At 40.3% G+C, this 13074-nt stretch overlaps 1 protein-coding gene across 2 annotated transcripts; it reads left to right on the top strand.

Moving 5' to 3' along the window:
• Window positions 1-17: 17 nt before the first annotated feature.
• On the top strand, window positions 18-12596 carry TMEM168 (transmembrane protein 168). Of its 2 annotated transcripts, XM_081024128.1 has the most exons (6): window positions 18-428; window positions 957-1073; window positions 2099-3365; window positions 4097-4239; window positions 6166-6440; window positions 9085-12596. In XM_081024128.1, the coding sequence occupies exons 3-6, from the start codon at window positions 2229-2231 to the stop codon at window positions 9630-9632; spliced, it is 2103 nt and encodes a 700-aa protein (XP_080880254.1). In that variant the 5' UTR covers window positions 18-428; window positions 957-1073; window positions 2099-2228; the 3' UTR covers window positions 9633-12596. The 2 variants fall into 2 exon arrangements, with proteins under 2 accessions (XP_080880254.1, XP_080880253.1); XM_081024127.1 differs by lacking the exon at window positions 957-1073.
• The last annotated feature ends 478 nt before the right edge of the window (window positions 12597-13074 follow it).

Raw genomic sequence — 13074 nt, 5'->3', positions numbered from 1 at the left:
CCAACGACGTCTTACCGAAAGCCCCTGTTTTGATCAGGTTGGGGACCGTGCTGGGGGAGCCACTCCGCCCGCTGCCAGCCCAGGACAACGACGCCTCCCTTTGCAGCGGGAGACGCCTGTAAAAAAAGCAAACACAGCCAGGGCGTGTCTCCCCCCGTGCAATCTTCTCCAGGGCTTGTAAGCGACGTCTGGAAAAGGGTCCCACAGAGGCGACTCCGTTGTCCGCGGGTGGGAAAGCGACGCCGCTCAGCTCAGAAGCTGCTCTGGCGTCCGGGATTCCTTGTCTGTCAGCAGCCTTTCCCGCCCGAACGCCCTCCGGACGCGTCGCCTTTTTGAGCCCTCGCGCTCCCCGTACCCGCGGCAGGCAGGGGAGGAAGCGTCAAAATGGCGGCGGGAGGAGAACTTTTCGGAGTGAGCGGCGGCGGCTGGTGAGTTCAGCTGTGAAGGGACAGCCGGGGAGGGGTGGGGGGCACCCGGCTGTAAATGGGGCTCGTGGAGGCGAGGCGGAGTAGGGTGCCTTGGGCAAAGACAAGAGGTTTCGGCCTCCCATCCCTCACACTTTGGTGGGGGGGGGGGGCTCCCCTCAGAAGTGAGCGGCGCCTTTGCCCAGCCTCGGCTACAAGTGGCGGTTGGGCAGGTGGGGGGACGGTTCTCTCCCTCCTGTCCGTTTGCTGAAAGGAAGGCGCTCCTCTTCTCTATCTTTCCAGTCCGGGCCTTGCGATGGGTTTCTCCCCCAAGGTCCGCCCCCCGCCCCACAAGCGGTTCCTGAACTAGCTCAGACTTTTGGAAAGAGGCCTGTAGAGAGGGAATGGAAAGAAAGTTGAGTGAATGGGGAGGGAGCCAATCAGACGTCGCGTAGGCGCGCCCAGGTTGCCCTGCATCCCAGCGCACCTGGCGCGACGTCACTTTTTGAAAAAAATTTACTCAGGAAGGAAGTTTCCCCCTCTTCTTTTCAGGTTTGAAACAGGGGCTCTTCTCCAGGTCTTTTAGAACTCAAGAAGCAACAATAGCGAAGCTCCCTCTAGAAAATTTCCAAAAATGGAGCTGTCGAAGTCTTCGGAATTCTTTCTCAGGTTCGGTGTTCAACGAAGAAAGAGGAATTGGGGGGGGGGGGGGGAGCGTGTTTGGCATGGTATCAAAACTCCAAGGCAGGCGTAGGCAAACTTCGACCCTCCAGATGTTTTGGACTTCAGTTCCCATCATCCCTGACCACTGGTCCTGTTAGCTAGGGGTGGTGGGAGTTGTAGGCTATAACATCTGGAGGACCGAAGTTTGCCTATGCCTGCCAAGGTGTGCACTTTTAACAGTAAAGGAGGGGTTACGCAGATTTACATTATTTACCTTAAAAATATATAATCTGCCGCCCAGTTGAGCTCTGAGTGATCCACACATTTAAAAATACAAAGGCAAACAAAAGGAGGGGAAATCAATATAAATCTCACCACAAAGGTGAGTCTAGCATCCTCATGGTAGTGCTTTCACTGCATGCTGGGGATGCACCTCTTTGAAGTTAAGATATATTGTATGGTGGGACCACGTCTTTGGTTGTGTTCAATTTGGAATGGTTTTACTTATTTTTACTTATTTTTATTGTAATGGTTTTGTTTGTTTTTATAACAAATGTATATTGTATATTGTTGTAACTTGCCCTAGGATCTTATGGTGAAATCTGATAAATAAGACAAACACATAAACCTAATAGCAGGAAGGGTGTATATGTGTGTGTGCGTGTGTTGCACTCAACATTAAAATTAGGTGTAAAACATTAAAAGTCCATCAGACTGAAAGAGGCTTCAGTTTCTGGAAAAAGACACGTTGGGTCATTCAGACCAACTTGGCTGTTCAACTTTTTATTCCTGTAATGTTTAAAACATGGATTTTTGTAGATTCAGAATCTAAAGTAGGTGCCACTTGTGAGCACATATTTTTAAACAAGATTTACATATGATCTGCATTACTGTTAATGTATCATACCAAAATTAGAATATTAAGTATTTGAATACTGATAATAACTATATAAGCATGCCTATTTACTTTATCTGTAAACTTGTTTAAAATGTGTAACTTGAAGTTAATGTGGTTTTTCTTTTTCTTTCAGTACGTCAGTAATCCCTGGCAGTTATTGATGAAGCAACGCTACAGGAGGCTGCTTTTGCTTCACGTTTATTTTAGGAAATTCAAACAGTTATTTCCTGTGAACTGAATGCAATCACTACGAGTCAGCTTACATGTGTAGATCATTGCGTTACTGTGTTAGCCACTGTCTCTATGCAGCAATGACAAGACTAGATGAGGCAAACCGAGAAGTGAACATGCACTCATCTGTCCGGTATCTGGGCTATTTAGCCAGAATTAATTTATTGGTTGCAATATGTATGGGCCTTTATGTCAGGTGGGAGCAGACAGCAGATGCATTAATACTTGTAATTTTTATCCTGGGACTTTTTGTTCTTGGAATTGCCAGTATACTTTATTACTATTTTTCAATGGAAGCAGCAAGTTTAAGTCTCTCTAATCTTTGGTTTGGATTTTTACTTGGCCTTCTCTGTTTTCTTGATAATGATTCTTTTAAAAATGATGTGAAAGAAGCAGCAACCAAATATTTGCTGCTGTCTTCCATAATCATAAGAATATTGTTTGCTTTCGTGCAGAGGATATGTGGCTGTATTCATCATCGACCAACTTTGCTGACAACAGTTGAATTTCTTGAGCTGGTTGGATTTGCAATTGCCAGCACAACCATGCTGGTCAAAAAATCCATGAGTATTATCTTGTTGGTGGTGGCTTTGACAATGCTGATTATTGACTTACGGATGAAGTCTTTCCTGGCAATTCCAAATTTGGTAATCTTTGGAGTCCTTTCCTCTTGGCTATTTTTTCCATCCCTACTCATACCAACGAACCCATTCGCCTTGGGATGCTTTTTCAGCTGTCTAATAACGGATCCTCTTCTTGACATTTACTTCAGTGGACTTTCAGTTACAGAACGTTGGAAACCCTATTTGTATCGTGGTAGAGTATGCCGGAGATTTTCAGTCATTTTTGTTGGCCTTATCGAACTTATTTATTTCATTCTTTCAGCCCTGAAACTAGGCGATTTGGATGTCTGGTATTTTGTGATACCTGGCTTTTCCATTTTTGGAATTTTCTGGATGGTCTGCCACATCATTTTTCTTATAACTCTCTGGGGATTTCATACAAAATTAAATGACTGCCACAAAATATATTATACACACAGGACAGAGAACAACAGCCTTGACAGAGTTATGGCATCAAAAGGAATGCGTCATTTTTGTTTAATTTCAGAGCAACTTGTATTTTTTAGCCTTCTTTCAACAGCAGTTTTGGGTACTGTATGTTGGCAGGTATGTTATAATGGTTTTACATCCTCTTCTGTTACTCTTAGAATGGGGGGATTTTGTATCAAAATTCATGGCATGTAGCAAGTTCCTGCATCTGATGTGTAGTAGAGTCCCTGAACATACCAAATAAGCAACCCAATCAGATGGGTGGCATATAAATAATACAATTACTATTATTATCATCATCATCATTATTTTGTTCCACCGTGGCTTAGATGAACTGCAAAATGTGGCCAGTTTACAGCAATGGAATGAAGACACCAGATGATGTTACTTTATGCTCAACATAAAGTAAATGACAATTTGTATGATAGTTTGGAAGCTAGTTTTATTTTAGAGTGCATACACAAGAGCCCTTCATTTTTCCATATAGACATTAATTGCAGCCTTGGTGGGGGAAGCTAAATATGGTCATTCTTAACTATCCCACAATAAGTTTGCAATGCTACCATTTTTGCTACCATGAATATTTCATTTTGGAACTGGAAAGGTAGCATGTAAGTTTTCTAATAAGCAACAATAAATCAATATATTTTGCTATTTTCAAGGTTGTTTTCATGTTGCCTCATGCAATCCATTATATACTTCCACACAGTAATCTTGTTAGCACTACAGTTTATATACTGAACTATTTACAGTAGGGTTGCTGAGGAAAAATTGTGAATTACAGATTTTTCATTTATATGTGCTAATTGCTATAATATAGCTAATGATTGCATTTGTTTTTATTTTAGAAATTCAATGGAATCTTCATGAGTGTGTTTCTGATTGTCTTGCCACTAGAATCCATGGCTCATGGACTATTTCATGAACTGGGCAACTGTTTGGGAGGAACATGTGTTGGCTATGCAGTTGTGATTCCTACCAATTTCTGCAGGTATTATGCCTTACAAGTCAACAGTTAATGCAGACGTCTTATTAGGTGAAGTTATTAGACCAACTTCAGTCTCTCCCTCACCAACTAAATACAGTGGTACCTCGGGTTACATACACTTCAGGTTACATATGCTTCAGGTTACAGACTCCGCCAACCCAGAAATAGTACCTCTGGTTAAGAACTTTGCTTCAGGATGAGAACAGAAATCGCACGACGGTGGCACAGCGGCAGCGGCAGGCCCCATTAGCTAAAGTGGTGCTTCAGGTTAAGAACAGTTTCAGGTTAAGAACGGACCTCTGGAACGAATTAAGTACGTAACCAGAGGTACCACTGTACTAAATACTAATTTGTTGACTTAGATTTGGATTAACTTCAAACCCCCCTCCCCCTCCCCGTCTTTTGTCCTAATGGTACTCTGAAAAGTTAAATATATTGACTTAGCTCCTCAGGTGCCCTCTGTGAAAAGAAGGGATTTAAATCCACTGGAGGGTCCACTGGCAGAAGGAGTTTTTTGCAAGTACCCCCATCATGTTCTGGAAGTTCACCCAACCCTCTGGAGCAAATTTTCAGAGTGCATAGGAGCAGATTTCCAGAGGGCATAGGGAAAGCATAGGGTTCCCCATGCTTGCTGGCAGGAGTATCCTGTGAGTATAGTTACGAGCCAAACAACTATGTGTGTGGATGTAATGATTTGTCTGCCTTTCCTCCTTAACATTTGTTAATAAGAAAGTACACCATCATCATCATTTTTATTCGACCATCAGTCAGAAAAAAGTATATTTTGTCAATACACAGTTAAAAACATCCAGGAAGATTTTAAAACTTAGCCAACACTAAAATGGGCTAAACAGATAGCCCCATAAGAAAGTACACTAAACATTATGAGAACAAAGAGAGAGGGTTTTTTGTAGGGCAGGGAGAAGACTAATTGGTGTAACGCCCCTGGGCAAATGACCAGGCCTTGCTGTGTCCTGGAGACCCTGCTGAGGGACTTCAGTTCTGCATTTGTAAGGGAGACAGAAGGATAAAGCTGCATCCATCTGTGTGCGCTGTGCTGTGCAACCTCATCTTTGTGGAATCGGGGTTGCTGTTGGAGTGAACATGGAGAAGAAGAGGATGGGTAAAGCTCATCATGGTTGTGGAGCACAGGGTGGGTGATCACCTCCCGAACTCTGTTTATAAGACCAGTTAAGTTAGTTAAGCATGTACCAGACAGCTAATTAAATTGGTAGGTAATAGAGGATTAAAGGGACGCAGGTGGCACTGTGGGTTAAACCACAGAGCCTAGGACTTGCTGATCAGAAGGTCAGCGGTTCGAATCCCCGCGACGGGGTGAGCTCCTGTTGCTCAGTCCCTGCTCCTGCCACCCTAGCAGTTTGAAAGCATGAAGTAGATAAATAGGTACCACTCCAGTGGGAAGGTAAACGGCGTTTCCGTGCGCTGCTCTGGTTCGCCAGAAGTGGCTTAGTCATGCTGGCCACATGACCCGGAAGCTGTACGCCGGCTCCCTCGGCCAATAAAGCGAGATGAGCGCCTCAACCCGAGAGTCGGTCACGACTGGACCTAATGGTCAGCGGCCCCTTTAAAAAAGGTAAAGGTACCCCTGCCCGTACGGGCCAGTTGTGTCCGACTCTAGCCCTTTACCTTTACCTTCATAGAGGATTATTTACCACCTAAATGAGAACTGTTTAAGTAGTACAGATCTTCTCAGTGATTTAGAGACCTGTTTTAAGACACTTGTAACTGAACATTCTAAATTAAACTAAGTAAGTCCGCACAGTGGTGAAGTGGTTCAAAGCTCAGCTGTGGGTAGTGAACAACGTAACACAGGAGTAACTTCCATTATTGCAACATAAGGACTACCTCCATTAATGACCAAAGCTAATTTCTCCTTTTTTCTTCTTCTCTCCCCTCTGCTTCTTCTAGTCCTGATGGCCAAGCAACACTGCTTCCACCTGAGCATGTACAAGAGCTAAATTTGAGATCCACTGGCATGCTTAATGCCATCCAAAGGTTCTTTGCGTATCATATGATAGAGACTTACGGCTGTGATTATTCAACAAGTGGACTTTCTTTTGACACCCTTCATTCTAAGTTAAAATCTTTTCTTGAACTTCGGACCCCTGATGGACCCAGACATGATACCTATGTGTTATATTACAGTGGCCATTCTCACAGCACTGGAGAATGGGCACTTGCAGGTATTCTACGTTTGAAGCTTTTCATAATTCTGATTTCTTTGTCTTTAAGAATATTTAAGTCTTAAGATTAGATACTTGATATTTATGAAATTTATAATCCATTTGAATCATAAATACTATGAGTAGATCAAAGGTAGAGGGAGTAGAAAAGGGTTTTAAAATCTCATTTGTGCATTTGATTTATAAAGTGTTAGAAATTTTCATATGGAATCTTAACTAATTATTACACCTTTTGAAAAGTTGCCATGGAAGGTGCATATTCATTCAAAACACCACAATATTTTGAATTTTGCCCTTATTAGTTTCTTAGAAGAGTTTCCAGACTACAAAACCAGCACAAACAGCTTGGAGTGAGATGTTATTTGCTCTTCTTTCATGTTGTATTATTTCTGGGTTTTTCCCAATTTTATACTATTCCACCTTTGCAGATGCATTAATGGAAATGGGCCTGCAGTAGTATAACTGAAGAATCTAAGCTAGTGTCTGTTATACAATAGTCAAAACTGGAAATTGCAAAGGAGTGCAAGATTATTGCCTCAATTTCAGTTAGTTGTAGCTGACTAAAAGCACTCCATGCTGCTGCTGTTATCTGAAGAGGCTTAACACAAAGTTCAGAGCAGTTATAATCAAAATGTCAAGAGAAAGTGATAACGGAGGAACAGGAAGAAGTTCCTTGACAGTCATATGCGAAGCTTGTATTTAGGCACTTCACAGAATTTGCATTAAAGAAAATATGGCATAGTCAGAAGAAGGAAAGGGGCACCAGTGACAGATTGATTTTGATCAGTTTACTTAGCTCTCACAGTGAAAACCATAGCATACAGTCTATCCCTGCTTTTTGAATACAACCAGAATTCAGAACTGAAGAGTGGCTGATATTGTAAGTGTGCCACTTTTATCAGTCCTTGATGTCCTGTGCTAGGTAGAACATGCCGTCGTTAACGGTATGTATCCTGCAGGAGAGGGGAGGTAAGAGAATTTCAGCTCATGCCCAGTTCTTTGGATTCAAGACAGTGTATTGAGTCTCCTACCTCTGGAGAAGATTAAAAAGAATTGGTGAGAATGAAAATCTAAACATCAAGTTAATATTCAAATATGAACAGGATCCTCTGAGGAATAACTCTGTGTAGCAGAGCAGCATAGACTTAGGACTCTAATGACATCTTTAAGGAAGGTTTACTGTATTGGACTTGTCTAATGATGTTATTTCATTGTTGGAGGCTTGGTAGTTTAACAGTGGTGTGTAAAATAAACTGCTAAGTAGTCATAAATAAACCATGAGCAGCAAAACAGCTTGGAAAGTTGAGTTCACTGACTGAACGCAGCATCAAGGTTTGGGCAGTAAAGCTTTGTCCATTACTGGAACTGCCTGCTTAACTGCCACCTCTTCAAATGTGCATGTATAATAATGTATTCTGCTTAGAATTACAGCACTTGTTTGGAGCAAATAGAGAAAGCAGGAAGTAGCTATATTGTGTTAAGAGAAGTATGTGGACAGTTTGTTTTATTTAAAGATTCTGATCACAGCACATGATTTGGGGGGGGGGGGGCGGGACGTGTGTGCTTTTCAAGTAGTGTTTCCTTACTTAGGCCCAGAAACACTTCTGAATATAATCAGCAGTGTTCTTTCAGGATTTTGAAACTATTATTGGAGAGACCCCAGAACATCAATATTTTAGCAATATTACTTGATAGCATTCACTCAGTTCCCGAAATGCACAAACAAAGGGAGATTTGCCATTTATCTTGTTCATTACAAATGAATTACTGGAATCTTTATTTATTTATTTTTTAAAATAATTTTTATTAAATATTTTCTTGGTTTACAAAAGTACATGGATTGTTTCTTAAACAAGGTAGTAGCACTTTGTGAATTAATTAAATAAGAAAATTCCACTGGAAGCTGACCATTTTTCTAGACTAGCGCAACTGAGGAGTTCAGAGCTTTGTTTTGTTTTTCTTCTTTTATCCCAGCTCCTAAAAGAACTGATGAAAGCCCTAGGGCAACATCTCTCCTAATTAAAAGTCAGCTGCTCCCACGAGTGGCACTTCTGCTACTTAAGAGTTAGGGTGGCTGCTCCAGTTACTTCTGGTTATATATCATGCTGCTTCTTTTAGGATCAAAATGGAAATTCCTAGCAAGAGCATGGAAACCTGGTCATGCCGAAGGCATCTTGCTCATTTTAGATGCATGGACTTTTAGTGAAGGGTCACAGTTTTTAGACATTTGCAAGGGATTAAAAAGCTAAGCAGAAGTGAGTTTTTAAGTGGTTCCTGAATGCCTTTACTAAGTTAGTGCCAAAAGCATGAATTTCTCAGCTATGATCAGAATTAACCATAGGTGCAAGGATTGGAGGGATATTTTCAGTTTCTGGTCCCAAAGAGGTAATTATTCTTTTAATTATTATTTTTGTCACAGTTGATAGCTTGGGTCCTCTATTCACCAGCATTCACAGCTTCAATCCAGCGTGCATGGCACCCTTTTCATATGCAACCAGTCTAGAAATTGATCTGAATATGAGAACATTGTGGAAATTAAATGTGTTCCGCAAGTATTTTACATCCTAACCTGCTGTGTTAGAAGCTAAGCTCCCATGTGAATGTTTCATTTTCAGCAACAATTATATTTCTGGTTTCCCCACAGGTGGTGATGCATTACGACTCGACACACTTATAGAATGGTGGAGAGAAAAGAATGGCTCTTTTTGTTCACGGCTTATTATACTGTTGGACTGTGAGAACTCTCAGCCGTGGGTTAAAGAAGTAAGAAAAGTCAGCGACCAGTATGTTGCAGTTCAAGGAGCAGAACTGGCCAAAGTCGTAGACACAGAAGAGTCAGACCTCCCGCACCTTGGTGATTTTACTAGAGAATGGGTTGAATACAACTGTAATCCTGACAACGACATCAGCTGGTTTGAAAAAGGGCGTACTGTGAAAGCCATGTATGGCGTGTCAAAGCGGTGGAGTGACTACACATTGCACTTGCCAAGTGAAAGTGATGTTGCCAAACACTGGATGATATATTTCCCACGCATCACTTACCCACTGATTCATCTGGCAAACTGGTTCTGTGGTCTTAATATCTTTTGGGTTTGCAAAGCTTGCTTTAGGTGTTTGAAAAGATTTAAGATGAATTGGTTTCTTCCCACAGTTTTGGACACAGGACAAGGCTTCAAACTCGTCAGATCTTAATTTAAGAACCAAAGATGATAAGAACTGGGAACTCGTAGAAAATATGACTGATTTTTATTTTTAACAGTTTACTGTTTGAAGAAACTTTGCTACTTTTGTAGCTGTATTCCCTTTGCTCATTGTCCCGAGCAACTAAAGTATTTGCAAAGGGTTTAGAAACCTCATTAGAAAACAAAAAGCAGCAAAAGTGTTAATTGTTACTGAGCTGAATCTGAATTCCATGAAAGTTATGAAACATGACCATGTCCTTGAGAGACTGGTTTGTCTGCGCACTTGCACAAATTTATTTAAATTGGCACAGTTTCCATGCTTTTTACTGTTAAATTCCTAATGTATTCTCAGCACACCACTTGGCACTCATATATAAAAGGAAGTAATTATGATCATACGTTGCTTTGATAAATTTCAGGCTTCCAGAAATAACAATGAACTGAAATTAAAACAAAGCAAAGAACCAGGTCAGGAAGCTAGTAGCAGTCCAGGAATGCTTAAATGAATGTAAGTTTGATAGCTTTTTTTATTGGAATTCCATGTACTTAGAACAGCAACCTTACAAGATGCATATATGGAAACAACTGTCATTGATGTCAGCAGTATTCTTCGGATGGCAAGGCATGAGGTTGGACCCAAATCTTAGCCATCCATGAGCAGAAAGACTCCTTCCATCAGTGGAAAGCTTTTGATCCAGTTCAGAAGCTGTTCTCTCTATTAGATCATGGTATTACAGATTTAGAATTCCTTCTAATGCTCTGGCACAGGTATTTGGAGGATGCAAAGGGCTATAGGAAAAGGAAGCTCAGCAAAAATATTCCCCCCTTTCTACCAGTGGAACACCCCCTGTGGAACTCCACTTCTGCTGCGATAAGCAGTAACAAAATCTGGATCCAAGCCATCATGTTTCATCTTGGATATCATAGCTAATATCTTCATCAGAGTTTGTAATGGCCTCACTTAAAAATGATACAAAGATAGGCAGGGCCTTGAATTCACTATTGTTGAATTCAACAAAGTTGGCTTGGTATCAGACCAGCTTTGTTGTCTTCACTTATATTAATCAGGTGGTAACGATCTCCTGAAATACATTTCTCTCCTCAGACTGAAGCACATTATCTTTCTTTATGTAAGGGAACACAAAAGGCTGTTTGTGGAAAAGAATATATGTTCTTGCCTCTTTGAGGCTTCAAAATCTGGCCTTAATCATTTTAAATTGCAAAACTGGAAGGGGTTGAAAAAAGTGCCCATATGAGAGAGATGATATGAGTACTGTAACTGCCTTTTAAATATTTCCAGCTGTTGGATTTTGGCTCATTCTATTCATTTAAATAAAAGCTACCATCCACAAATACTTTTATCACTTTGCTAGAACTGCCAGATCTTAAAACTAAAATCCCTGTAAACTAGAATCACACCCCCACACGTTTACTTTCCATGTGGAAGTTCAAGTGTCAAGTTTCTCTGTCATCTATCAAATTATATCAAAACTCCGCTTCGTGAAAGAACACATACTGAGACACACGGTGCGTTGAAAGCACATTTGAAACACATGTTCCACTTCAAAGAATTATAGGCCACCATAGTTTAGTCCTCACAGTTACAAATTCAAGCAACCATTAACAAACGACAGTGCCTAGAATCTTTGAGGGGGGAAATGTGCTTCAAATGTGCTTTAAAGGTATAGCGTATATGCAGCCCAAGGCAAGGATGGTAGTAGGTATGTATAACCATGACTACATGTATAAATGTGACTACACATCCAAATTCTTACATTAACTTTTTTAAGGGAAAGTTATATTATTTTTAGCTACCTGTCAAGCACTGCAAAACAAGTATTCACTATTTAATGCATTAAGAGCAATTCACATATCCAGGCAATTTGCCATAGAACATTTGCTGAAAACAGCCATTTAATATTATTTCTGCACTAAACAAACCTTTCTCTCACATAGATCATGGTATTACAGATTCCGGAATTTATTGGTAGCAATTTCTTCTCTTGCATAGCCAACCCCAATGGCAGTAATAACCTGCAGATACCTATGTTGCTAAACTAGATGTTTGCACAGAGAGATAATGAAGAGGTGCTGGTGAGAGCAACTGTAGGTTTGTCCGGCACAAATAGTAACAAATATCAGGGCCCCCTTCTCCCACAACTATTATACTGGGATGGAAGTATGATCAAAAGTCAGGGAGTGCTGTTTATTCCAAAATGAAATGAAACGTGTGCAGTTAACTGAGGGATGTCAGAATCTGAGGCAAAGGAAGACATTGAACAAGTTGAATGACTTGCCACTAATATATGACGTTTATTAGACATGTAAGCAGGCCCAGATGAATTCAAGGAGAATATTCCTACCCTGACAAAGTGTTACTGGGTTTCTATTTTCAAGTGCAGGTTCAGCCGAAATGTCATATTTGATTCCAGATTAATAGTTTCCAACAACCTACATCACATTATGCTGAATGGAGTGAATAAACTAGAATGTACATGATTTACTGATACCCAACATTTTGTGTGATTCTTTTGATATTGTTTGAGAATGACATGGTTCTGTGCAGAGATTAGCTTGGCTCTTTACATTTCATTTTGCTTCCTTTTTATACTTCACATTTCCTAGAATGTGCAAATGTTCTCCAAATAGTTTTCATCTAATTGAAAAGCAGATAAATGATCTCAGCAAAAGGAGGAAGCCATTTCCTTTCTCATACAATTGCACTTTCATCTGTTCTAATTTATTTAGCAGTGCTTTGAAACTTTCTCAACATTGAAAATGAAACATTTCTCTTGGATACATTGTGCTTCCTTTGGATTAAAAAATGCTAATCTCACTAACATTGAGCTAAACCAGAGTGTTAAAGGAGTTTATTGGCAGCAAATGGATAACATTGCTCTTATTTTTTTCCCCATTGTTACCACTCAGTTTGTTTTTTATTGAATTTGTTCTATAAAGGGATCATTTAAATATATGTGGCTTTTTTGTATGATTCTTTTTAAATTTTGATTTCTCAAGTTCTACATTCAGTTACCTTTTCAGGTATTCAGTTTCATGGTCTTTTTGTTTGTTTTATTTGTTATATTCAAAATAAAAACCACAATAAGATTGACTGAAAGTAACATTCATGAATGACCTGACCTTTATTTTCTACCTGAGAATGAGACAGCTAGACAAAAGGCTGCTTTGCACTTACTGCTAAAACCATGGTTTTGCATTATGTGCTTGACTGATCCTGCTAGCTAGGGATGGTGGGATTTGTAGTCCAAAAACAGCTGGAGACCCAAGTTTAGGAAACCCTGCCTAGCTCATGGACTTTGCTAGCATTTAGTTTCACTTTCAATGAATCCTTGCTTGTAGACTGGTTTAAAATAAGCACCAGCTAATTAAACAAGCTAGCTTTGTTTGAAGTTGGTTTGCTTAGAAACTGACCAGAGTTAAGTTTTAAATCA

The sequence above is a fragment of the Podarcis pityusensis genome (genome assembly GCF_964106645.2).
Source record: "Podarcis pityusensis genome assembly, chromosome: 10".
Lineage (NCBI taxonomy): Eukaryota > Metazoa > Chordata > Lepidosauria > Squamata > Lacertidae > Podarcis > Podarcis pityusensis.
Note: the sequence above shows the minus strand (reverse complement) of the source record. Positions and strands in the feature narration are given on the sequence as shown.